The sequence below is a fragment of the Scomber scombrus genome, chromosome 11 (genome assembly GCF_963691925.1).
Source record: "Scomber scombrus chromosome 11, fScoSco1.1, whole genome shotgun sequence".
NCBI classification, from domain to species: domain Eukaryota; kingdom Metazoa; phylum Chordata; class Actinopteri; order Scombriformes; family Scombridae; genus Scomber; species Scomber scombrus.
The window spans coordinates 28,836,795-28,862,863 of record NC_084980.1 but is presented as its reverse complement, the minus strand read 5'-3'; the positions used below and the strand labels follow the sequence as shown (position 1 = coordinate 28,862,863).

The 26,069-nt window shown below is 39.6% G+C and overlaps 3 protein-coding genes and 1 pseudogene across 4 annotated transcripts; all 4 read left to right on the top strand.

Annotated features, from left to right (window-relative positions):
* Positions 1–17,051, top strand: part of LOC133991108 (tripartite motif-containing protein 16-like) — a 445,082-nt pseudogene extending 428,031 nt beyond the window's left edge.
* LOC133990120 (zinc finger protein 74-like) lies at positions 1,234–8,051 on the top strand. The gene is made up of 3 exons (XM_062428295.1): positions 1,234–1,560; positions 3,729–3,789; positions 6,105–8,051. The coding sequence occupies exons 1-3, from the start codon at positions 1,234–1,236 to the stop codon at positions 7,007–7,009; spliced, it is 1,293 nt and encodes a 430-aa protein (XP_062284279.1). The 3' UTR covers positions 7,010–8,051.
* On the top strand, positions 8,136–12,878 carry LOC133991127 (zinc finger protein 184-like). Of its 2 annotated transcripts, none has more exons than XM_062429599.1 (4): positions 8,136–9,157; positions 10,475–10,572; positions 10,656–10,743; positions 10,850–12,878. In XM_062429599.1, the coding sequence occupies exons 1-4, from the start codon at positions 8,839–8,841 to the stop codon at positions 11,710–11,712; spliced, it is 1,368 nt and encodes a 455-aa protein (XP_062285583.1). In that variant the 5' UTR covers positions 8,136–8,838; the 3' UTR covers positions 11,713–12,878. The 2 variants fall into 2 exon arrangements, with proteins under 2 accessions (XP_062285583.1, XP_062285582.1); XM_062429598.1 differs by having other exon boundaries at positions 10,653–10,743.
* A 489-nt stretch (positions 17,052–17,540) lies between the features above and the next one.
* LOC133991112 (tripartite motif-containing protein 16-like) lies at positions 17,541–20,319 on the top strand. The gene has a single exon (XM_062429582.1). It carries the CDS (start codon positions 18,304–18,306, stop codon positions 19,981–19,983), a length of 1,680 nt encoding a protein of 559 aa, XP_062285566.1. The 5' UTR covers positions 17,541–18,303; the 3' UTR covers positions 19,984–20,319.
* The last annotated feature ends 5,750 nt before the right edge of the window (positions 20,320–26,069 follow it).

Here is a 26,069-nt window from a genome sequence, read left to right as displayed (position 1 = left end):
GAGGCAGCTGGTCTGGATAAAGCCAAAGAATGCTTAAGGCCTGGACTGTCAGACTGTCGGACTGGTGGAGCCCCTTCAGCATGTTTTCCACCTCGGTCTGCGACTGGAGAATCTGGAAGACATTGTGTCTCATCCCAGTTCCAAAGACAAACACCAGTGTGCTGAATGACCTCAGACCTGTTGCCCTGGTGTCACATATCATAAAGACCTTAGAACGGCTCCCGCTCTATCTCCTTAGATCCCAGGTCCGCCATCCACTCGACCCACTGCAGTTTGTTAACCAGGAGCAGATGAGTGGCGGATGTAACTTTGTTTGTTTGATTAACTTAAGTGTTTGCTTTATTTAGATTAGATTTTTGATCATATTTTTTGTTCCTAAGTTATTTGTTTAGCATATTTATATTTTCATAGTTAGTATTTTAGTTTATTTTTTGGTAATTGGTTAAACACTGTGGGCTTATGTTTCTTTTTTTACCAGTGCAAGAGAGACAGCAGCAGCCATGGTTTTTATTAGTTCTTTTGTTTGTTTTATTTTGTTGTAATAAATCCAAACAAAAAACGCAAGATTGTAATGAACATTCATCTTCTTTTGCCTGCCTTAAACCACATCCCCCGTGGTGCATCAGTGGCCTTTTGATTGTGTTTGGTTTAATATTTAATTTGTTTTTTTCTGGACAAATGGCCACTACATCGGTATCAGCTTCATATATCCAGCATCAGTCTTGTCCAACAACAACAACAACAACGACGACAACTACCGACTTTTAGTTTGAAATCAACTCGTCATTGTATTCCGGAAACGGGAATCAGAAGAGAAACTAAAAATGTTTTTTCCTAGGATAGCGAATGAATGAGCAGCCTTAGTCTGCCTCTTTCTGGGTAATAATCGTTCCCTTCTTTAGTTGGGTTGGTTGGTTTTAAGCATGAGTGGTGAGATTGGTGCAGGTAATAGTAAAGAATACAAAGCTTATCCAATGAATGGCAGAAGGGGGCGGACCATGCCTTCGCCATCCTAGAAATCTTTTTTTTGCGGAAGGCAGGGAAACAGAAACATATCCTATCCTTTGTAGTTGGAGACGCAGGTTGGGTTTCGGTCCAAACCGAGCTCCTTTGGTTGTTTCAGAGCCTGCTGGAGCCCCAATAACAGGAGTCTTTGCCGGGTTTGGTGTCCTCTTGCGCAGAGGGATGTCTGTTTTATCCAGCAAGGCTCTCCATGAGCAGTTTTCCCTCATTATGGGAGCTCTGACCAAAGCTGCAGTGGCCGAAATCTGCGAGCTGGTGGATGAAGGTTACTCGGTGCTGCAGCTGGAGATCAGCCGCAGCCACAAGGAGAACGACGACCTGAGGAAGAAGCTGCACCTCATCGAGTCCATCGTGGTGCGGGGGAGCTGCGGGGGCAAGACGGCGGAGGAACCAGGGGGGGTGGTAGTAGTGGAGGCCGCGGAGGGAGCGAGGCAGGCGGGGATAACACAGCAGCAGCAGCAGCGGGGAGACGATGCAGGAGACCGGGGAGCTGTTGCGGGAGGAGACGGAGGAGCTGTGGTGGTGCTGCGGGAAGAGGTAGGCATGAACCCGGCCTGGCTCCATTTCATCAGCAGTTATATTATCACACTGTTATAGATGTTATTAAGCTTTTGAATCGATTTTATCTTTTTTATTTTTTATTTTTTAATTCACCTCTATTTTAGCTTTTAAATGTATTTTAGAATATTTTCATTGACTGTGGAGGATATAGTTTTTGTTGGGGTCATAATTAACATTAAAAGTCCAAATAGAAAGTTACTAGAGATAATATTATCACACTGTTATAGATGTTATTAGTCTTTTGAATCTAATTTATTTATTTGTTTGTTTGTTATTCACATTTATTTTATATTATATGGCTTTTAAATGTAGTTTAGAATATTTAATTGACTGTGGAGGATAGTTTTTTTGGTCATAATTCATAAATTAAAAAGAAAAGTCCAAATAGAAAGTTACTAGAGATAATATCACACTGTTATGTTATTAGTCTTTTGAATCTATTTTATCTTTTTTTTAATTATTCATCTCTATTTTATATTAATATAGCTTTTAAATGTATTTTAGAATATTTTCATTGACTGTGGAGGATACAGAGTTTTTTTGGTCATAATTAACATTAAAAGTCCAAATAGAAAGTTACTAGAGATAATATTACTTTGCTATACTACTGGGAATAATTAGGCTGTCATTAAAGTTAAAAATGAAAACATTGAAAAAAAGCAAATTTAAAATGTAAAATGATCATTTGACAATGAAAAACGTTTAAATGTAAAATGCTCAAACTGAAAGCTTAAATGAAAAGGAAAAAGATTCAATCGAAAATGGCGATGGAAATAGGAAAAAAGGAAACGTTCAATATGAGTCTCAAAATGAGAAATGGAAAAGCTTAAATGGAAAAAAAATAACAACTTCATGATTTATTTATTTTGCTGTATTTGCCCTTCACCATTTGGCATCTGACATTTTAAATTTAATTATTTCCATTTTCCATTTGGCTTTTCAAACCTTATGTAGATGAGGATGTGATGCCCAAAGGCTGGATGGAGGGTTTGAAACAGCTGATGACTTTAACAATTAATATATTACCAAATTAGTTGCAGGTTATTTTTCTATAAACCAAATAACAGATTAATCAACTTATCATTTAAGCTCTTAATTTGGATTTCAGTGTGTTGGTTTGACAAAACAAGACACACATGAATATATCATCTTGACATTTTATTGACAAAATGATTTGACTCCTAAAATAAATGTCAGACTTTTCTTTAAGGAATAATTGTTATGATTATTTTACCATAGAAACACAGCAGTGGATGTAACATTTTTACCAGCTTAGCATCATCCTCATAAATACTAAACAGAACTTGTATCTTTGCTCGTGTGTTTTTGAGCTCTGAAGCCCAAAATTAATCTTTAAAATGTTTAATGTAGATTTATAAGTCAGGCAATGGGAACAACACCTAACAAGATATTATCTTAATATTAAACCATCTCCATCAAAGACTAACCACCTCAAAATATTTTATATTTTTGGACTTAATGGGCTCCATACATTTAATTTTTACCTTAATAATATTATTGATCATATGAAAGTTGACAGGTCATGGCATTGTTTCACATTGTGCCATTGCACCTTAAAAAATGGACATTAACTGCTGCATATGGCACAGAAGGTGTTTATAATCATCTCCAGAATCAGAAGTTAATTATCTTCTTATCTGTGCTGCAAGCCTGTGCACATGCTCCGTGCACACTGATGGGATGATGTTGATAACTTATCTCCAGATAGCCATTTTTAAATGTATTATTTTATCTCAGTCTTGTTGCCCCGGGCTGAAAGTCATCTTCTCGTTGTTAATTACCTCGTTATCGCAATGAAATCAGAAAGCTGCTGCTGAGATAACGCGATCATCAACGAGATGTTGAAGTAATGGGATTAAAAATATAATAGCAACCGTGGACACTCTAAAGTTTCTATAGAAAAGCACCAAGGTGGAGGCTAATCGATGGTCGGTGTATTCATATTTAAATGTCTGTTAGTGTCATTAACATTTGTATTAGCTCTATCAACTTTATCTCACTTTCAGTTATAAAATAAACATCTTGTATTAAATGCATCACTTTCCTGGTTGCTTACTTAATTGTTTAAATTTGAATAATAATCATCATATGTGACATCAGTGTTCATCTTCTGGCTCCTGCAGCTTCCAGACGTGGTGCTGATCAAAGACGAAGACTCGGACAGTAACGACACCTTCGAGGACGGTGAGTGTGGACGACATGGGTCTGGATCACATGTGGGGGGTCACTGGATATGTAGCTGGGTACTCATTAGATATCTGTGCCTCATTGTTCATTTGAAGGAGCGCTGAGTTAACGCAGCGTAGGTGCTGAGTGTCGGGACAAAACTTGGTAACTTTTCCAACAACACGTCGTCATCCAGCAAAGAGCTTCACTGGTAAATCAAATACATGCAGGCAACACATTACAGATAAACGGTATATTTGTCCTATTTATAGTGATATTAAACATATATTTCTATACCTATTTCTTGTTGAGGTGAATAGCTGTCTCGCGGAGTAGCATCCAGCTTCAGCCGGCATGATGGAGTCTGACGAAATTAGTATAGAAGACGCCCCTGCCACTTTTAAATCGTTTGTTTAGCCGCATTTTTGGAACAGACTCGAATTCGACACGAACAATATATAAGCACTGTAAGAAAATAGTGCTGAACACTGCGGTTAACATGAGCACTATGCAATGACACCTATAGAACAACCACAGCTCTCTATTAAAATCAACTGCGCCTGTGAAGAAGAAACTGAAAGCCCAGACAATGCTGTTATTTTTATGTTGGAGTTCAGTTAGAAAAGTCACACACTGCTTCAATCAGAAGTTCATAAATAGTTCATGCACAGTTATAAAACCATAAAGGAGAGAAGCCAGTCAGTTGAGCTCATTGTTCTCTTTTACAGCATATGATGATTCATTCTCAGAAAGTGGAACTGAAGTCATCACAAGATGAATAGTTAAAACATTTCAAAATGCAGCTGCCTTTTGTGTCTTTCAGTCATATTCCAGTCGTATATTTCGTCATTGAAGTTTTCTTAAAAATAGTGTTAAAATATGGTCTTGTCTCGTCTCGTGACCTGGGTGTAAGGTCACATCCCGACTTATTTACAACGCAATCTGTAAGTCAGAGGATAAAATAACTCTCAGTGCTCTTGTTCCAAATGTAGCACAGTCAGTGATTCCATACATGACTGTTTTGCGGACATTAACTAAACAGTTGGTGGCGCTGTTTTCTCCTGCACAAAAAAGAAGATATGATTAACAGTCCTGTTAGGCTTGGGTGGGAACTATTATCTCATATCTTCATATCTTCATGTTTAAAAACGAACAAACATAAAATCTGAGCTGAGTCATTATGGCATGTATTATACCGTCTAGTCTAGTAGTGATGCGTGCACCTACCTGACTCCATATGAAAGTCAATCCATACAGCTCGACCCCCAAAAATGTGTGTCAGCCAACCACCTGAACCCGACCTGACCTGTGCAGAAGATACATGGTGAATATGAGCGCTCAGATAGAGATACAAAGCAAAACTTGAGAGAAAATGAACACTGTGTCTTACCTGTTCATCAGGTACAGCAGCAACAAAGTTACTGAAAGCGCCACCAGATGAATATCAACTCTAAAAATGAAAAGGTTCAGTGAGTTTCATTCACCACAAACACGAGACATGAATAACTCATATTTTGGCCAAAGTTTGCAGCAAAGTTACAAACGTTGAGTCACTTCTTCTGCAGCCTTCACTTCCTGCTGAGTCATCATTATACCATGTGTTGCCAAAGCCTGAGCCCTGTGTCGGATGTACAGACACATTGATGCTGCCCAGAGGCTAAAAAAGAGATCTGACATCAGGGTGGCTGTGACTCAGGATGTAGAGCTCATGTGAAGATCGGCAGTTTGATCCCCAGCTCCTTAAGTCCACATGTCGGACCGTCCTTGGGCAAAATAAAGCATCCCAAATTGCTCCTGATGACTGTGCAAGTGCTCTGTGAATGAGAATTAGATCCTTATGAGCAGGTTGGCACCTTGCATGGCAGCCTTTGTGTATGAAAGTGAGTGTGAATGGGTGAATGTTGACATGCTAAGCACTTTGAGTGGTCGGAAAGACTAGATAGACACTATGTAAGCACCGGCCATTTACAGTGAATAACATCTGCAGCCATGTTTCCTCTGCAGGGGGACTGAATGCACTTGGTCACATTTTTCTCTGATTGATTGATTGATCAACTTTTCCAGTGTTTCCACTCACTTTTTTATGCACAAATTGTAAAAGTGGATAGATGGAAACAAGCCTAATGATATCATTCCAGAGCTGTAAAATCTTGTCAGAGCGCGAGTAACATCTTTAATAAACCTTCAAACTCATAGATCTGTCATCTTCTTGCCAACACAGCAACTTCACTTCATTATTTATAATTCAGTGTTGGTTTTAATTTAATGAATGAATGTGTTTGAAAATGTTGTGTAGTTGAACATTGGATGTAATCATTTGTCTTACCTTTCAGGGGACAAAGCACCTGTGACAGCTGCAGCCAGAGAGAGCGCCACGTCGTCTCCAAACAGCCGGAGCATGAAGAGACCTTGGCCGGGAAACGAAGACGCTGACAGGAAGTCGTCCTCTGAGCTCACACTGAAAAGTCCAACGTCATCCAAACAGACACAGAAGAAGAACGTGTCTGTCTACAGTCTGGACTCTCCTCGCAGCGAGCCGGGCTGCTCCGGTCAGCTGGGCGGTGACGAGAGGGAGGCTGGCGAGCTGGTTTGTTCGTACTCCTCACAGATGGACCCTGACATCCATTTGGTCCACCAGGAGTGCTCACTGGCTCCCCCTATGTCTAGTGCTAGCAGACAGATGTATTACACCAACAGCACTCTGATTGACTCTCAGCCTCATACAGATGAACTGGATCTCACTCCAACGTGGAGCAAACAGTCCAAAAACCACATGGCTTTCGCTCAGTTTCACCAAAACGAAAACATGGACGGTGACGCGTTCGGACTCAAGCTGATAAACGTGTCTGGCTCAACGCCCACAGACTGTCAGCTATCCGAAAGCAGCGACTCCGCTTTTGGATACGACGAGGCCGACGGGATGAGCTTTGCTGTCTACAGGGACCAATCAGGTCTGCACTGTAACGGGGCGAGCAAAGGGAAGCGCTTCATATGCTCCATCTGCAGCAAGACGTACGCCACGTGTCAGAACCTGGAAGTTCACATGCGGATCCACACGGGCGAGAGGCCGTTCAGCTGCAGTCAGTGCGGCAAGAAATTCACCCAGTCGGCTCACCTGAAGTCGCACCTGAGCATTCACTCCGGAGAGCGGCCGTACGCCTGCACGCGATGCTCCAGGAGCTTCATCGTCAAATACAGCCTCACATTACACATGAAGAAATGCCACCCTGACGTCTGAGCCATTTCACATCAGTTGTAGGTTTTGTTCTATAACGTTGTGTGCTGTGTGTGTATTCATTTTTATGTTATGGAAAACCTCTTAGGTTTGGCATTCATGGTTTTACAATCATACACTTTACAATCATAAGTTATACAATCTTAAGTTTCACTTTGAGTCATCGCTCTGTGAGCTCATGTTTTATTTGCTCATGCAGATGCGTCTGTCTCTCCCTCCTATTCAGACAGATTTCCGGCTGACCTGATTCAGGTCAGGCCAATCACAACCATTTATCTAATGTGGGTTTGATATGACGACTGTACAGAGGAATGCGGCTGAGGAATTTTTGTAAACAACCAATATGGCTGCCACTGATGTGGAGCTGTCTGTTCAAACTGCTGTTGCGACAGAATGGCATTCATTTCCTCTAAGAGAAAAACAAGCTGCACTTAAAACTTTTGTTGATACGAAAAATATGTTTGTGGTACTATGTCAGAGCTACATCAGTTTCATAGCTCTGATATCCAATTCAGAGACACTTTGGTGTACACGCACAGATAACACCCTTTGGAAATCAAAAATGAACTGAGAGGTCACAGACTAACACACATTTGTGAATTGGTCTGGTGATGTCAGGCTATGAGATAATTTCTTATTTTTAGAAATAGCTTCATTCTGGAAATTTTAAAGAAGTTTGTAATGATTTCTGTCTTTGCTTTTCAAATAAGTCTGAATCACTGAAAGTCTGGTGTACAGGCCAAACCCATTTCAGGCCAGTTAATTAATGTGTGAGAAACAGGATACTGTATAAAGTAATTTACAGTACAAATTTGTGTCATTCTTTGTTAATAAACAAGTTCTGAAATGTGTTTTGTATCAGTTTATTACCGTTATAACACCAGATTTGTGTTTGTTGAAGGTAGGTGCACACAAGGAGGAAGCAGAGGAAAACTGCCTATTGACATCAAAAAATGTAAAAGATAAAAATCAACCTTACAACTCCTCTGAAGCTCTCTGATTTACATGTTGCATTGTCTTAAAAATAAAATTGTAAAAAGCTAAAAGCAGTCATGATTTCAGTTGTCTTTAATGTTGCTGCTACCTCAAGGTCATGAATTTTGTTTAAAAAAAAAATCTTATAAGAAACAAAAGGTTGTAAACAGGAAAACTCACATTTTGTCATCCATAGATAACGAGATAATCTTATTATATTGGACAATCTTTTTTTATGTTTTATGTCATTATCAATATTTATCAATTATCAATTATACTTGCCTGCCTTATTTGATCAAATTAAAGATTTTTACTTAATGTTTCATTGAGGTAGTCTACGTGTGTGTGTGTGTTACTCTGTTACTCACAGAGTGGTTCAGGAGGTCCTTTGTACCTGTAGCCATCAGACTTTACAATGATATCATAAGATAGTGACGGGGCACTGCAATAAGTCTGAATCCTCTTCATCCTTCCTCATTTTCTTATATAGTTTTGCTTAGTTTTAGGCTTTTTGTATATATTATTTGTTCTTATTTATGTATGTGTTTTGTGTTTATGTATGAGCTATTGGATACATGAATTTCCCCAATGAGGATGAATACATCTATTTACCTGCAATATTTTTGTAAATACCAAAAATAATGTAAAAGTATACTTTGCACATGCGCACTCGAGTCGTGTCGGGTGGTTGTCACCCTCGCATCACTTCCTGGTTTGACTCGAGACTGTTTACATCAGGTGAGGCCACCTCGATAAACGCACAACAGGCGCGTGCGCTTCTGTTTTTTGTTATTTGAAACGAGGCCCTAATCTGGATTATTCTATTTCGTCGAACGCACGCGGAGGAGGAATACAACATGTCCCCGGCCGCCACCTTCCACGCGCAACTCGCGTCCATCATGGAGGTGCTCGCGAATACGGCCGTGGCGGAGATCTGTGAGCTCGTGGACGGCGGCTACGCGGTGCTGCAGCTGGAGATCTCTCGGAACCGCAAAGAGAACGAGACGCTGCGGAGGAAGCTGCGTCTCATGGAGCTCCGAGCTGCCCGCGCGAGCGCCCTGCGAGCCGTGGCCACTGCCAACGGCTCCACTTTGCTGCTCGCGGGCGGCCGCGCACGAGCCTCGCTGGCCGCTCATCACCCCGGCAACGAGCCGCGGAGGAACAGAACACCTGGAGGTAACCGTTACAATTCGAATGTACAACTAAACTGTTCAAAATGTAACCGTTTAGATTTAAATTTAGCAGACGTTAAAACACTGCTTTGGCCTGTGTTGTGTTTACTTACATAAAACTGTCCCATTGGAAATCACACCAGTTACCTCAGTGTCCTCTTTTCAAACGCTCTTTAAAACTTATTTTTATAGGGTTAGCTTTTAACTAATGAGTTCTTTCTGACCTGTAATTATTGTTCATAACATTAATTTATCCATTGTCTTTGTTTATTTATTGATTGTATTGTAATTGAATTGTGTATATGTGTTTTTTATGTTTGTGAAGCACTTTGTAAACACGTTTTTTTTTAGAGGTTGTTTAATTGAATTAGTAGTGCATGGTGGAACAGCAATATCCATCAAGAACATTAACAAAAAAATACCATGTATTTAGTACAGCCTGACTGATGAATCGGTCAACCAATTATTGGGTGATAATGACTTATCACTGATACATCTATATCAGTGAATATGTTGTCCAATTTATACTCACTGGCCTTTTCATTAGGTACACCTGTAATCCAATCCAAGCTCTGCTTTAAATTCTACATTTATTTAAGTTTATACATGTTCAGTTTTTGTTGACATTGTTAAGGTGAAAATTCTACTTTATGTTTATTATTGAGGTCATAGTGGGTGATGGTGGTGTATTAGGGTTCATTATAGTGAATAGTGTTCCTAATATTTTGTCCATCCCATTAACATACATGAGAGGGGCAAAATATTAGGAACACTAGTCACCAGCCTTTTTGACAATGTTAACAAAAATGGAAAATGTATAAACTTCAAAAAAGTAGAATTATAGCAGAGCTGTTGTATTGGATTGAATTAAATTGTACAGTTGTACTTAATGAAGTGGAAGGTGAGCGTATGGTTATTTATTTATGTATATTTGACCCTTTTTCTTAATTCAAGTTTAATATAAGCATATGTTGTTATTTTTGTTTGTTCCACGTTTTTTTCAATTCATAGCTATTTCTCATTAAATTCACAGAGAAGCTTACTATTACAGTGCACTGATATCATTTTATACATAAACATTTATTATTAAAGTCTAAAATTTACCTTCATTACATTTGAGGGGAAAATGTGTGTTTATCTGTATATTCTGAACATATATCAGCTAATATATCTATATCAGAAATGTTTTATTCCCTAATATCCGTATCGGCATCTGCCCCAAAAATCCAGTATCAGTTGGGCTTTAGCAGTAAGACTTTTTTTCAGCTGTTTGTCAAATACCTTGTTGTGTAAGTTTAACCGTTAACCGTGTCTCCTCCAGGTGAGGTGTCGCTGTCCAGAGTGTCCCCCCAGGAAACGCTGCGGTGCAGGAACATCCAGCCATCCCAGGACTCCAGACAGGAAACCACACAGCAGGCAGTGAGTGAAGGAGGATTAGTGTTTGACCGATTTCTTTTTTGTCCTCTTCCCTCATTTTTATTCTCTCTCTCCTCTGATAGCAGCCTGCAGCATGTGAGTCGGCCAAACTGACGACTGCAGTGATCAAGGTGGAGGATGATGATGAGTCCTGGTCTCAGTCTGAGCAGGAAAGTGAGTACAATCAGCAGAATTGTGCAAATATATTAGTGAAATGTGCTCATTTGTGCGCTTGAAAAAGTGTAAAAATCATGATATTCTGCTGTTCTTTTCTCTCTAGAAGATTTCTGTCATGTTATTGAAGGACAACAGATGGAGACACAAGCTGCGCCTCTATTGACCAAACAGGAAGTAGTAGAGGATGGAGGCACATCTCTGTCATGGACGGATGGTGACATCAGCTCCAACACCAGCAAGATGCCAGACAGCAGCGACCCGGCAGGTTATGACTGTGTGATATATGAGCCGCAGGTCCAACATGGCCCCTGCAGTACCCAGAATCCTTTGCGTGAGGACCCAGGCTGCTCGTATATGTTGAACACCAGTGAGAGCGTTTCAGATGCGTCTGATTTAGGTGGCAACTTCTCGTTCGCTGTCAGTGAGGTGACTCTGTCTGTGGCAGAGCACCAGCAGCCCGCAGGCTTCCAGGACAGCCAGCAGAGGGCGCCGTTACCTGCAGATGAGGCGCAGCTTCCTGCGAGGAAAGAATTGCAGCATGCTTATGTCAGAAGGGACGGGTGGAGACGTCAGGACAGCGTCAGCAGAGAAGATAGCGGCGGGAAGGCGTTTGTCTGTAACTGCTGCGGTAAAACTCTGGCCTGCCTGAAGAACCTGAAGACACACATGAGGGTCCACACGGGCGAGAAGCCTTTCGTCTGTGCACTCTGTGGCAAACGCTTCTCCGACTCCAGCAACCTGAAACGCCACCAGAGCGTCCACACCGGCGAGAAGCGCTACGGCTGCGTCCACTGCGGTAAACGCTTTGCCCAGTCAGGATCCCTGAAAGTCCACATGACCGTCCACACGGACTGCAAACAGTTCAGGTGTTCGTACTGTGGAAAGACGTTCATCTCCGGCAGCCACCTGCGCCGCCACATCACCGTCCACGCAGGAGAGAAACGCTTTGCTCCAACGTCTCAGTGACAGGTGGGACCATGGGAGAATGAGTGCAGGGGTGAAATCCTGCAGGACAGTGAAAGTTCTTCAAGGTGGACAAAATAAAAACACACCAAAGCTGAAACGATTAGTCAGAAAAATGTTAAAACTCTTTGGTTCTAGCTTCTCCAGTGTGAGGAGTCACTGCTTTTCTGTATCAGTGTTTAATCGAATAATTTTGGGTTTGAACTGTTTATCCGTCCAAACAAGACATTTGAATACTTCATCTTGAGCTCTGGAAAACTGGGACAGACATTTTTCACTGTTTTATAAACCAAACAATTAAAAAGGTGCCGTATACCACATTCAGCCCCATAATCTCAGACCACAACAAATTGTTCACACATTAAAGTTGGGTATAAAAACGTGTCACTTGAACAGACAGCTCAAGAAACTCAGATCAAATCGTTAAACTAAGCAGTACTGATCAAATATGGATGATTTGAATATGAAATATGTTGTTACTGTATTGCCTGATTCTCAGGACAGTTTGATGAATGATAAAAACACTGACAGCCAATCAAAATCCATCCTATAAAACCATACAGCACAACAAAATCTGCATTCAGCCTGACATTTACAGTAAAACTTCAAAACCTGCAAATATCATCTTAATTATGGAAACTGAGCAACTTGATTTATATTTTATTGTAGTGCAGCTTTTGCTCCTCTATCAGCACAGATTGGAGCAGAATGACACCAAGAGGTGATTTCTTTAGAGAGGTTTGTCTTGTCTCTGTTTATTATACAAAGTTGCTGGAACTTTTTTTTCTATTATAATATAAAAAAAATGACAAAATCTTTTAGGCTTTAGGTACGTTGGTCATCCACTGCTCATCTTTCTCACTTTTGCACATCGCACCTGAGCATCTTCTGCTGTCGATCGGGTCAGTTTGGTCTGTAAATATTTAAACATCACAGCAACTTGTTTTCCGAAATACTTCTGATCAACACACTGAATCAGCACCCACCTTCTGGTTTTCTTTTTATTTCTCCGTACAACGTAAAGCAGTAACAGATCATCAATATCTATTTTCATAAGCTGCTGACTCAGCTGGAACGCTCAGCACATGCTGTTTATGTGCCGCTGTTTACAGGACATTATTGTTTGTAAGTGTGAATGCTCACATGGTTGCTGTTATACTTACTGTAATAGGTAGTATGGACGGCCCTTAACATGCACACACGGCCGGACCAGCTATTAAAACAAAGAAGAGAAGTATGTGACTTTATTCTCTTCTCAGGCTGTCATTACTCCACTATATCTTAATAGTTGTTGACATGTAGCAGGGTTGAATGTTGTATATTGCACTATAAATAGAAAGAATTGAGATAATTGACACATTAATGAATCATGAAAAAAACAATAATAAATAATAATACTGACCTTTGATTCTCCTGCTTTGCTTCTAAAAGACATTCAGTAAAAAATGCTCATTGCTCCAGAATTAGGTTATTACTGGACGGTTTTAATCGGAGTATGATTGCTGTGTTCAGATCTTCCCAAACGAATTGTACCGAGGTGGAAAATCAACCTGAGTCCTGTTAAACAGGACTACATGCAGCTTTAATAACACCTTGTATTTCAGAAAAGCTGACATTTAAGGTTGGAAAGTTACTTGAGTGCAAATATCACCTTTAAAAATGTTTACATCAGCAGTTCAAATGTTTAAGAAGTATATAATCTTACATCCAAAAATCACAATTTTTGTTGAATCTGTGTTTTTGTTATTTTAGATGAATCCATCACCTGCATGCATTTGTTGGCAGATTAAAAAGGTAGCACCTGCAACTTTACCCCCCGCCCCCTTTCCCTTAATAACTCCTGTATGTTCACTATTAAAGTCAATTGTGGAACGAGGAAACAACAAACGCCATGTTTACATTTTGTGATACTGTCATGAACATTTTTTTTTATGATTATCATGTCATTTTGGAATAAAGGCAGCTCCAAACTCTGGCGTCTCTTATGATTCATAGTAGTTATCTGACGGGGGTTTGAATATCCACATCGAGAGACAATAAGATCAGCGAATCCTGAAAAGCTACTGTGTTCATTGTCATCTCTTTTTTTTAATATACTTTCTCTTCATATTGTGCGATACTGAATATTTTCATTCACACATTTTTCATATCAGCTACTGGACTCTCCTAAATAGAGAATAATGTGGTAGCTGTATCATTGTGCTGTGTCATTGTTACTGAGAGCTGAAATGGCGCAGCAAGGAGCTCAGCTGGACCGAGAACACTTTTCTTGTTCGATATGTCTGGATCTACTGAAGGATCCGGTGACTATTCCCTGTGGACACAGCTACTGCATGAGCTGTATTAAATACTTCTGGGATGGAGAGGATAAGAAGGAAATCTACAGCTGTCCTCAGTGCAGACAGACCTTCACACTGAGGCCTGTCCTGGTAAAAAGCACCATGTTAGCAGCTTTAGTAGAGCAGCTGAAGAAGACTGGACTCCAAGCTGCTCCTGCTGATCTCTGCTATGCTGGACCTGAAGATGTGTCATGTGATGTCTGCACTGGAAGGAAGCTGAAAGCTCTCAAGTCTTGTCTGGTATGTCTCGTCTCATATTGTGAGAAACACCTCCAGCCTCATTATGAATCAGCAAGATTTAAAAAACACAAGCTGGTCGACCCCTCAGAGAAGCTCCAGGAGAACATCTGCTCTCGTCATGATGAGGTGATGAAGATGTTCTGCCGTACTGATCAGCAGATTATCTGTTATCTCTGCTCTGTGGATGAACATAAAGGCCACGACGCAGTCTCAGCTGCAGCAGAAAGGACTGAGAGGCAGAGAGAGCTCGAGGTGAGTCGACTAAACATCCAGCAGAGAATCCAGGACAGAGAAAAAGATGTGAAGCTGCTTCAACAGGAGGTGGAGGCCGTCAGTCTCTCTGCTGATAAAGCAGTGGACGACAGTGAGAAGATCTTCACTCAGCTGATCTGTCTCCTCCAGAAAAGAAGCTCTGATGTGAAGCAGCAGATCAGATCCCAGCAGGAAACTGAAGTGAGTCGAGTCAAAGAGCTTCAGGAGAAGCTGCAGCAGGAGATCACTGAGCTGAAGAGGAAAGACGCTGAACTGAAGCAGCTCTCACACACAGAAGATCACAACCAGTTTCTACACAACTACCCCGCACTGTCACAACTCAGTGAACCTACAGACTCATCCAGCATCAATATCCGTCCTCTGAGATACTTTGAGGATGTGACAGCAGCTGTGTCAGAGCTCAGAGATAAACTACAGGACATCCTGAAGGAGGAATGGACAAACATCTCACTGACAGTCACTGATGTGGACGTTTTACTGTCAGAATCAAAATCAGAGCCCAAGACCAGAGCTGAGTTCTTAAATTATTCACGTGAAATCACTCTGGATCCAAACACAGCACACACACATCTGTTATTATCTGAGGGGGACAGAAATGTGAAACTAATGAGTCAACAACAGTCTTATTCTAGTCATCCAGACAGATTCACTGGATGTTATCAGGTCCGGAGTAGAGAGAGTCTGACTGGACGTTGTTACTGTGAGGGAGAGGAGAGGAGGAGGAGTTCGTGTAGCAGTCGCATACAAGAGTATCAGCAGAGCAGGAGGTACAAATGAATTTGGATTTGGACTCAATGACAAATCTTGGGCTTTAAGATGTGATGATAACAGTTATGAATTCTGGTTCAACAATATTAAAACTCCTGTCTCAGGTCCTTGTTCCACCAGAGTCGGAGTGTACCTGGATCACAGAGCAGGTATTCTGTCCTTCTACAGCGTCTCTGAAACCATGACTCTCCTCCACAGAGTCCAGACCACATTCACTCAGCCTCTCTATGCTGGACTTCGGCTTGGTCATTCTTATGGAGACACAGCTGAGTTCTGTAAACTCAAATAGACAGAAGCCATTTCAAACTTCATGTATCAGATTCCGTGTGGTAATTTTTTTTTTTTTGTCTGCATGTTTCTGAACTGCACATCAACACCTCTTTTCTTTTGTTCCGTTGATGTATTGAGTTTCTTTAAATGTCAGTTTTTCCTGTGTTTTTTCCACGGAGGCTATCACTGCTCATAAAGTTTTTAATCTTCACTGAGGTTAATCCAGATGAAAATTTCTGTTCTAAATTTTAATTTCATGTTTGTATTGATGTATTTGGTGTGGTTTCTTGATATTACAAATTAGCAGATCTTCTTTCATCGTAAATATTTTGTTCTAGTCATTTAGTAGATTCATAAAGAACTGTAAAATAAAACTAATAATCCTGATAATAGTTAATAAGGAGATTGTTTATTATGTTCTTGTACATAGCTGACATTCTGTGTTAAACTAAATGATTGTGTGGGTGAAGTGTATCTGAACATGAAATCATTGAACAAGAGCCATTTAACAGACTGATTGGATGTTTGGAAGTTTATCTCAAGAATGAATAAAGTATTTTTTTCTGTGTTCATTTCAGGATCTCATTCAAAGTTTGTGGAGTAAATATGAAACTCATGAGAATTTATTTGATCCAGTCTTCCTCCTGACAAACCACAAAGTACATAGATCATGTTTGTTCTGTCTCTGAACTTTCAGGTTAATCATTAAAACAGCATCGTCACAGAGAAATGAGAAAGGTTTTCTATCAAATGATGCTGTTAATGAAAAAGATTTTATTCGTACGCTCAGTCAATGAAGAGGATTTTTTTACTCGGGCCTAAAAAAAATTGAAGAAATAATAAGAAATGATTTGATTAATTTGACATTTTGTTGAGTTCTCCTGACACACATAATACACTTTATTTACTGAACATCTCTTAATCTCTCAAACCAAAAACTGTCTGCTGTGCTGAAGAGTTTGTTATTTATGCTTAATTAAGAACAAAGAAATGCATCTAAAACGGTCATGATTCAACCCTAACAGCTGTGATTGATTTATTGCAACTTCACAAGTAAAATTACTCCACCTTTTCTAGTACAAGAGTAATTCATGATCATGTTATCATAAAAAGGTGAAAAAGCTGCATTCAGTCTTATCAGAATCATCATCAGAAAAACTTGACATTTTCATTCTAGTTTTAAGATATTAACATTTGTGTTGATACCTGCTGTTTTTCTGCTAATCTCCTTTATATTGTTATTGTTTGTTAAGATCCACATCATAACAAAGTAAAGAGCAGGGATGTGGCTTAAAGACAAACCTGAGTTTGGCTTCATCAGTTGCCGACTTTCAGCCAGTTTGTGGCTCAGAGACACAATTTTTTGTGTGGAACAGGAAACAGGAGAAGTTGTGATGTTTAGTATCCTCACATTGGTCCAATTCCTGATGTTTCACCAGGACTGACTGACAGAAATCAGCTCTTGTGAACATAAAGAAACACAGATGTTAACAACTGTACTGAAACACAAAACAAATGTGCAATATGTGTACTTATGTATTTATTGAGTCAACAGGTAGCATTGCATCATTTATTATTGTGCAAACGTGCAATTCTGTCATTTATATTGTATAATGGTTGTGCAAATGTGCAACTTTATGTTTACTTTCTTTGTTCTTTTTAACTATGGCGGCAGCTGTCTCAGCACTCAGAGTCCAAGACAAATTTCCCTTCAGGGACAATAAAGTAACGGGGAAAAAAAGAAAGAAAAAAAAGTCAACACAACAAGAGTCCAAACAGGTCAAATATCAGCTTCTTACCTGCACAGGTGAAACAGAAATAGGATCCCACTAAAGATTTAGATTCAATTCATGAAGGCCAACACACATCAGTTAATAGTTACAACCAGTAAATATGCAGCTCTCTTTAAAAACTAAAATCACCCTTATTTCTCAGACTGAGAAGTCACAAAAATACTGCTTCTGTACCTCAGTATCATCTGTTCTGTCTCATCTGTCATAAGGTCTGTTATGAAGTGAAGCTATAAACAGATCAGCTGGGTTAGGGTTAGGTCCTGTGGACAGTGACAGGAAGCAGCCAGCAGGTGGCAGCACATCATCATAACAGTAGTGGGATAGTCATGAAAACAGATTGATATGACAGCGTGTGATTGGTTGACCCTGAGGGAGAATGGTGTGTAGTCCATACATGTTGATCTGTTTTTCATCATCAACCTAGCATGAAAATTAAAAGATGTTTAACTTTAACACAGGATAGTTCAAGTGTAATAAATGTGAGGATTTTTCCAAACATGAAGTGAGCTGGATTTTAGGAGAATACACTACTTTAAAGAAACTCAGAGTCATCTGTAGATCACTCCCAATTTCCCAAGATTATTTAAGCACCGGAAAACAAGTGAGCAGTGTTTTCAAATGAGACCTCATTGTGGAAAAGGAGTTAAATACACAGTATCTCTCACTGGCCACTCCTTTTCCTTGTTGATAACTCCTCCCTCTACTCTCATAACACAACAAACTCCACTCTGTCCACATATTTCCTTGTTCCCTCCCCTTCAGATCTACAGTTTGAAGATGGGTGTAACCAACACGTGGTGAGCGGCCAGGCTACATTTAGTGAAGCAGCACATGCTGTTTAGATCAGAGATCAAATTAGTTTCACTTCTCAGTAAGTGAAACTCAGACAGTCATTGTTACTGAGAGCTGAAATGGCGCAGCAAGGACCTCAGCTGGACCGAGAAAACTTTTCTTGTTCAATCTGTCTGGATTTACTGAAGGATCCGGTGACTATTCCCTGTGGACACAGCTACTGCATGAGCTGTATTAAAAACTTCTGGGATGAAGAGGATAAGAAGGAAATCTACAGCTGTCCTCAGTGCAGACAGACCTTCACACCGAGGCCTGTCCTGATGAAAAACACCATGTTAGCAGCTTTAGTGGAGCAGCTGAAGAAGAGTGGACTCCAAGCTGCTGCTACTGATTTCTGCTATGCTGGACCTGAAGATGTGGCCTGTGATTTCTGCACTGGGAAGAAGTTCAAAGCCTTAAAGTCCTGTTTGGTGTGTCTCGTCTCATATTGTGAGAAACACCTCCAGCCTCATTATGAATCAACAAAATTTAAAAAACACAAGCTGGTCGACCCCTCAGAGAAGCTCCAGGAGAACATCTGCTCTCGTCATGATGAGGTGATGAAGATGTTCTGCCGCACTGATCAGCAGATTATCTGTTATCTCTGCCCTGTGGATGAACATAAAGGCCACGACACAGTCTCAGCTGCAGCAGAAAGGACTGAGAGGCAAGGAGAGCTCGAGGTGAGTCGACTAAACGTCCAGCAGAGAATCCAGGACAGAGAGAAAGATGTGAAGCTGCTTCAACAGGAGGTGGAGGCCGTCAGTCTCTCTGCTGATAAAGCAGTGGAGGACAGTGAGAAGATCTTCACTGAGCTGATCCATCTCCTCCAGAAAAGAAGCTCTGATGTGAAGCAGCAGATCAGATCCCAGCAGGAAACTGAAGTGAGTCGAGTCAAAGAGCTTCAGGAGAAGCTGCAGCAGGAGATCACTGAGCTGAAGAGGAAAGATGCTGAACTGAAGCAGCTCTCACACACAGAGGATCACAACCAGTTTCTACAAAACTACCCCTCAGTGTCACAACTCAGTGAACCTACAGACTCATCCAGCATCAATATCCGTCCTCTGGAATACTTTGAGGATGTGACAGCAGCTGTGTCACAGCTCAGAGATAAACTACAGGACATCCTGAAGGAGGAATGGACAAACATCTCACTGACAGTGACTGAAGTCGACGTTTTACTGTCAGATTCTAAATCAGAGCCCAAGACCAGAGCTGGATTCTTAAAATATTCATGTGTAATCACACTGGATCCAAATACTGCATACACAAGCGTGTTATTACATGAGGGTAACAGAAAAGCAGAAGTAATGGCACAACAACAGTCTTATTCTGATCACCCAGAAAGATTCACTAATTATAATCAGGTCCTGAGTAGAGAGAGTCTGACTGGACGTTGTTACTGGGAGGTGAAGTGGAGAGGAAGTAGAATTCGTGTAGCAGTCGCATACAAGAATATCAAGAGAGCAGGAGCCGCATATGAACGTCTATTTGGAAACAATGACAAATCTTGGGCTTTAAGATGTGCCACTGACAGTTATGAATTCTGGTTCAAAAATATTAAAACTCCTGTCTCAGGTCCTCGTTCAAAAAGATTCGGAGTGTACCTGGATCACAGAGCAGGTATTCTGTCCTTCTACAGCGTCTCTGAAACCATGACTCTCCTCCACAGAGTCCAGACCACATTCACTCAGCCTCTCTATGCTGGAGTTTGGCTTAATTCTGCTGGAGACACAGCTGAGGTTTGTGAACTCAAATAGAGGGAAGTCATTAAAGACTTCATTTGTCAGATTCTGTGTTGTAATTCTTAATTTTTTGTCTCCATGTTTCTGAACTGCGCAAAGATCAGCTGTCAAATGGTTGTCAATATTTTTTTCCGTTTAATTTGTTTTGGTCTGTTAATGTTTTGCGTTTCTTTAAAATTCACGTTTTCACTTTTTACCAATGGAGGCTATCACTGATCATGATGATGTTGTTGTTCTAAATGTTAGTTTCATTTTTGTATTGATGTATTAAGAAATAACTGAACTTTCTTCATCATTGATATTTTGTTCTCATCATTTAGTACATTTATAAAGAATTCTAAAAAAAAATTTTTTTAAAAATAAAAAACCCAACTAATTATCCTGATAATAGTCAATAAGGAGATTGTTTATTATGTTCTTATAAATAGCTGAATTTCTGTGTTAAACTAAGTGATTGTGTGGTTGAAATGAATCTGAACATGAACTCATTGAACAAGAGTCATTTAACAGATTTTACTGATTGGATGTGTGAACAAATTGATGGTTTAAATAATAAATAAAGTAGTTTACCTCAAGAATGAACAAAGTATTTTCTTCTGTCTTCATTTCAGAGCTCATTCAAGCTGGTGGAGAAAATATGAAACTAATATGAAAGTTTATTTGAGGCTGTTTTCCTCCTAACAAACCACAAAGTACAGAGTTTATTTTTGTCGGTCTTTGAACATTCAGGTTAATCGTTAAAACAGCTTTAGCACAAAGAAATGAGCAGAGTTTCCTATCACTTGTTGCTTGTAAGAAACTAAAAATTAAAAGGAAACAAATAAGAATTAATTGGATTAAATTTGGATGTGCAGACGTTCTATTAAAGCCCAGCTCTGCCACCTCACAGTCAGACTGTTCTGCACATTAACACACATTAAGAGTTGTGTTGACACCTGCTGTTTTTCTGCTTATCTCCTTTATCATATTACTGCTTGTTAAGCATCCACATCATAACAAAGTAAAGAGCAGGGATGTGGCTAAAAGACAAACCTGAGTTTGGCTTCATCAGTTCCCGACTTTCAGACAGTTTTTGGCTCAGAGACACAGAGGTGTCGGTGCTAACAGGAAACAGGAGACGGTATGATGTTCAGTATCCTCACATTGGTCCAATTCCTGATGTTTCATCAGGACTGACAGAAAGAAATCAGCTCCTGTGAACAGAAAGAGACGCAGATGTTAACAGCTGTACTGAAACAAAATACAAGTCAACACAACAAGAGTCCAAACTGGTCAAATACCATCAAAAACTAGAATCACCCTTATTTCTCAGACTGGGAGAAGTCACAAAACTACTGCTGCTGTATCTCAGTATCGTCTGTTCTATCTCATCTGTTGTGAAGTGAAGCTATAAACAGACCAGCTGTGTTACCTGACAACAGATGTGAGAAATGACAGGAAGCAGCCAGCAGGTGGCAGCACATCATCATAACAGTAGTGGGATTGTCATGAAAACTGACTGATATGACAGCGCGTGATTGGTTGACCCTGAGGGAGACTGGTGTGCAGTTCATAGATGTTCATTTGTTTTTCATCCTCAACTCAGCATGAACATTAAAATATGTTTAACTTTAACAAAGCAGAGTTTCCTGTGAAATAAGTGAAGAGAAAAGTTGAAAAAGTGTCTTCCTTCACAACTGAAGCAGAGAGAAAATAATCCAGAACAACTTCAAGTCACCAAAACTATCAAATACATAACGTTTAATTTAAATAATCACAACAAACACCTAAGAAATTACATACAGTATTTTAAAGTAATTTTACATTAATATTTATTTAATTAAGAAGCAAAATACAAACCAATGTGTTGGACCTGCAGTCGGTTGTCTTGGAGGTCACACAATGAAGCGGCTCAGTTTAACATTCAACAGTCACATTCACAAGTTATATAAATGTTACAGGCCTCAGACATGAGTTATCTGTGAAAAGATGAAGTGTCCGGTTTTATAGAGGAAAAGCAGAGACAGGAGAGGTTAGTTGTGTTCATTCAGCAGGTTGTTCTCTGTCTTTAGTGAAACAGACTTCATCTGTCTTGTCTCTTTAAAGTTTCTTTTCACAATAATCTTCAATTAAACTCATCAATTCATCCATTCTTAATACTACATTGATGAACTGTCACAGGTTACTACTTCTACAAACCAATCTGCTCTTACATCTACCAGTAATAGTTTAGTTACCAAATATTGCTGTGACATTTTTATGAACTTAAACACATTATTGTACTGCTGTTTATCAGCTTCCAAAATATACTTACTGGCATTAACTTTAACACTATTTTAAGCTTATTTTGTACAGCCTTGTCTGTCTTACTGCTTACATAAACACTTTTACAAAATACATTATAAACACATTTGGTCATCTGCATTACAACAAATATTAAATGTTTTACCACATGAACATAATGTGTTGACTTGAATGAGTGGCTATTAGCATAAGGTGACCAGGTTTCTGAAATGAAAATCGGGGACATTTTCAATGCGGCGGTGAAAAATCATTAAATATTATCAACATGAAATAAAAAATGGGGACAAGTACTTTTTCACACAAAAGGACCTGGTTAATAAATCAAAATATCAGCACCCACAAATATCATGTATCAGTAGCGCGCAGCAGTGTCAAAAACACAAATGTAGAATACTTTAGTTATAGTGTCATGTGCAAAGACAGCTGCCAGACCAGTAGCTAGTAAATATCATCAAGATGTAATTAATAATAATTACCAAGTCAAAACATATGAGTATATTAATTTTATACATGACTCAGGGCATCAGCTAATCAGATGGTCTGCATTTATAACTACTAAAGTCATTAGTTACCCACACAGCCCGACACAAAATACAGAAGTTAGCCTAACACACACAACTATCAACCATTGATTTATTATTAATTTATTTATTATTTTTAACAGAGTCTCATGTTCCTATGCCTACAGGAAAATCATATGTTACCAAAGCCGTCTTCCACCTCCCCCTCTTCCAAATCAGGGCCACATACAATGTCATCATCTGGTAATCTCATGCTAACGTTAACGTTACAGCGTCACTAATGACAGATATGAAAACATTGTCATAATGTTATGACAATGACTTTTATTACTGACTTTTATAAAGTTACGTTAGGTCTTCAATTCAGATAAAAAACTTACTTTAACGTTACATCACTTCTCTCTCACACACACACACAGCCAAGTCTACTGCCAATTCACACAAAAAAAATAAGTTCATACACAACATACCATTAATGACCGCTGGTCTTCTTTTCTTTCCTTTTTGCCGCCTCTAGATTGTTGTTGTTGACGCTGCCGCGTCTGGTCGTACGTCCTGATAACGTCTGTACGTCATACGACGTCTTCTCTGGTGATGCATTAATTTCTACCGTAATAACTGGTGTTTGAGTCTGCGCGCATTTTTCACCCATTCAGTGTCAAAATCGGGGACATTTTCGGGGACAGCTTTGACCGGGGACAGGTCACTCAAAACGGGGACTGTCCCCTGAAATCGGGGACGTCTGGTCACCTTATATTAGCATCCTGACTCACTCTCTCATAACCTAAAGTTAACATTTCATTAAATTCGCACCCAGCAGCTATAAGCAGTTGTTTCAAGGCAGATATCCAGCAGATACAATACTAAACATTTAAAACACCGGTAGCTAGTTAGGCCACCATTTCGTGTCATTGTTTAATCATGGGGAACTAGCAAAACTCTTATGTTACTCCGTTTGAATTCAAAAAGTTTCTAACATAGTTTTCTACCTTAAACTCGATCTTAATCACATCAGAAAGGCTTGAATCGTCCTAAATGTTAAGTTTACACACATTACTAACCTGTTTTATACATGAAAATCAGAGACAGGAGACATCTGTGGAGTTCATTCAGCAGGCTGTTCTCTGTTAAAGGAATGGGGAATCTCAAGTTACAAGCTAACGGTCATTTTGGTGGATACTCCATCTAGTGGCAGAAGAGAAGAATTACACCCTACACAATTAAGCTTAAACCCATAATAAAACCATGTGTAAATCTGGCCTTTTACACGTACAAAACACATAAAATAGCAATTCCAAACTAATAATTGTGACCATACATTTGTAGGTGTCACAAAAACTCTGATGTCACATTACTCAGTCATCATAGAGACCCATGTGTAGTAGCCTACAAGTTGCTTGTCAAATTGCACATTTACTAAGCTTGCTGCCCTTTCAGACCTCAACATTGAATAAAATCCTAATAATAATAATAGTAATAATAAACTTTACTTATAGAGCCCTTTTCAAAAATCCAAGTTACAAATACTTGACAATGTAGGGTTCTACTGCACAATTTTCTGTAATATTAATTATTTCTTTCTTTGTCTTTGATTTACCGTGGTTTGGGGAGGACTCTTACTGGTCGAGTAAAAGGCAGGCCTCATACCGTGAACACACCAAAGAGCAGCCAAAAGCGGCACACCATTCACATCAATGAGAAAGTCTGTCTTTTGACTGGTACTGTATCTGATGTTCTCTAAAGAGAGATAGGATGCCAAAGATACGTCATGATCCCACTAAACTTTGTTTTCAATGGAAAAGGAATTCTTCTAAATAATATTCGTGGTAAGAGATTATTTACACCACAGAGAGACACGTTGCTCTTTATGTTGCTCTGGTTTATTTGAGGAGTAAAAGGCTGCTCTGTCCTCTGTGGGTGCATCACAGACCGGGAGTGATCATGATGTCACTGACATAAACAGCCTGTTTCATCACATGTTTGTGAGGTTGGTTTAAACTTGAAGCAGAAGAATTATCCCACATCTCAGTTCAAAACTCATTGAGCAGACTGGAGATCTCTGTCCATACAGCTTCTGTTTCTGCATCTGTAAACTGTACATGTTGTTGTACAGTAGTCTATGTGATGTGCAGAAACAGTCACAATGAGTTTATCTTTCATTGTTAAATGTGTTTCGGGCAGGAATAATTTTATTGAATCATATTTTGTCATTAAGGTTGTTCTTTTAATGTCCCAGTTTCTTTGTGTTAGATGGAGTAGAGATATCTTTTGACCTCTTTTTATGGGCCTAGTTATTAAGTTCTTGGTTTTATAAAAGTTTTTACTTCTTTTTAGGTACATAAGACCCTATTTCTTTCTCCTCATTACCACACTGATTGATCCCAAACAGTGACACTAATCAGATGTCATTGTTTCTTTTTAAAAGTCCTCTCCTATGAAGATGTTTACTTCCTCGGTCAGTTTCTTTCAGGGCACAAGAAGAAACAGCTGAACCTTACTGAGTCGAAAGCAAAGTGTTTCATTTTTAAACAAGAATCCTGCGAGTCTGCATTGATTCAAAATTTAAGAGCAACCTAAAAGGAAGGATCTGCAGGAACCCTGACATAAAATGAACCTATTTCTAAATGAAAATCACCACTCATGTTTTTGGGTGGTGCTGTACGAGCTCCACTAACATGTCTTACATGAAGTCCTGACATGACTCTTTGTCCGGCTCATCACCTGGGACCAGTTTGTTGTGGGAGACCTTAACATGAGCTTTGCTCCAAGACAACACAGCTGCCAGGAACCTTTGAGCACACAAACCCCTTCACCACAATAAGGAGACAATTCACAGAGGGGTCAAATGGTCTGTGCACTGACCGATGGATCAAAACTGAACCTCTGAATAAAGCTTCTAATCAATTATCTTAAACAGTTCTGGGATTAAATGCTAAAAGGACTCATGCTGGATATGAATTGATTAACATTTTGGGAAATTCAATATTTTACAAAAGCGTTTGATGTCTTCATTCTTAAACTATTGTGTTTGAAATGTATTTTTAAAAAGTTGAAGTGAACTGGATTTTAGGAGAATACAGTAATTGAGAGAGATAGGGAGTAATCTGTAGATCGCTCCCAAAGACATGAGCCTTGTGTAAAAAAGGTTAAATTCACAGAGCCTCCCTCATCTTTCCTCTCTCAAACACAAGCTCCACTCTGTCCATATATTTCCTTGTTCCCTCCTCTTCAGATCTACAGTTTGAAAATGGGTGCAACCAATATGTGGTGAGCTGTCAGCTGACATTTACTAAAGAG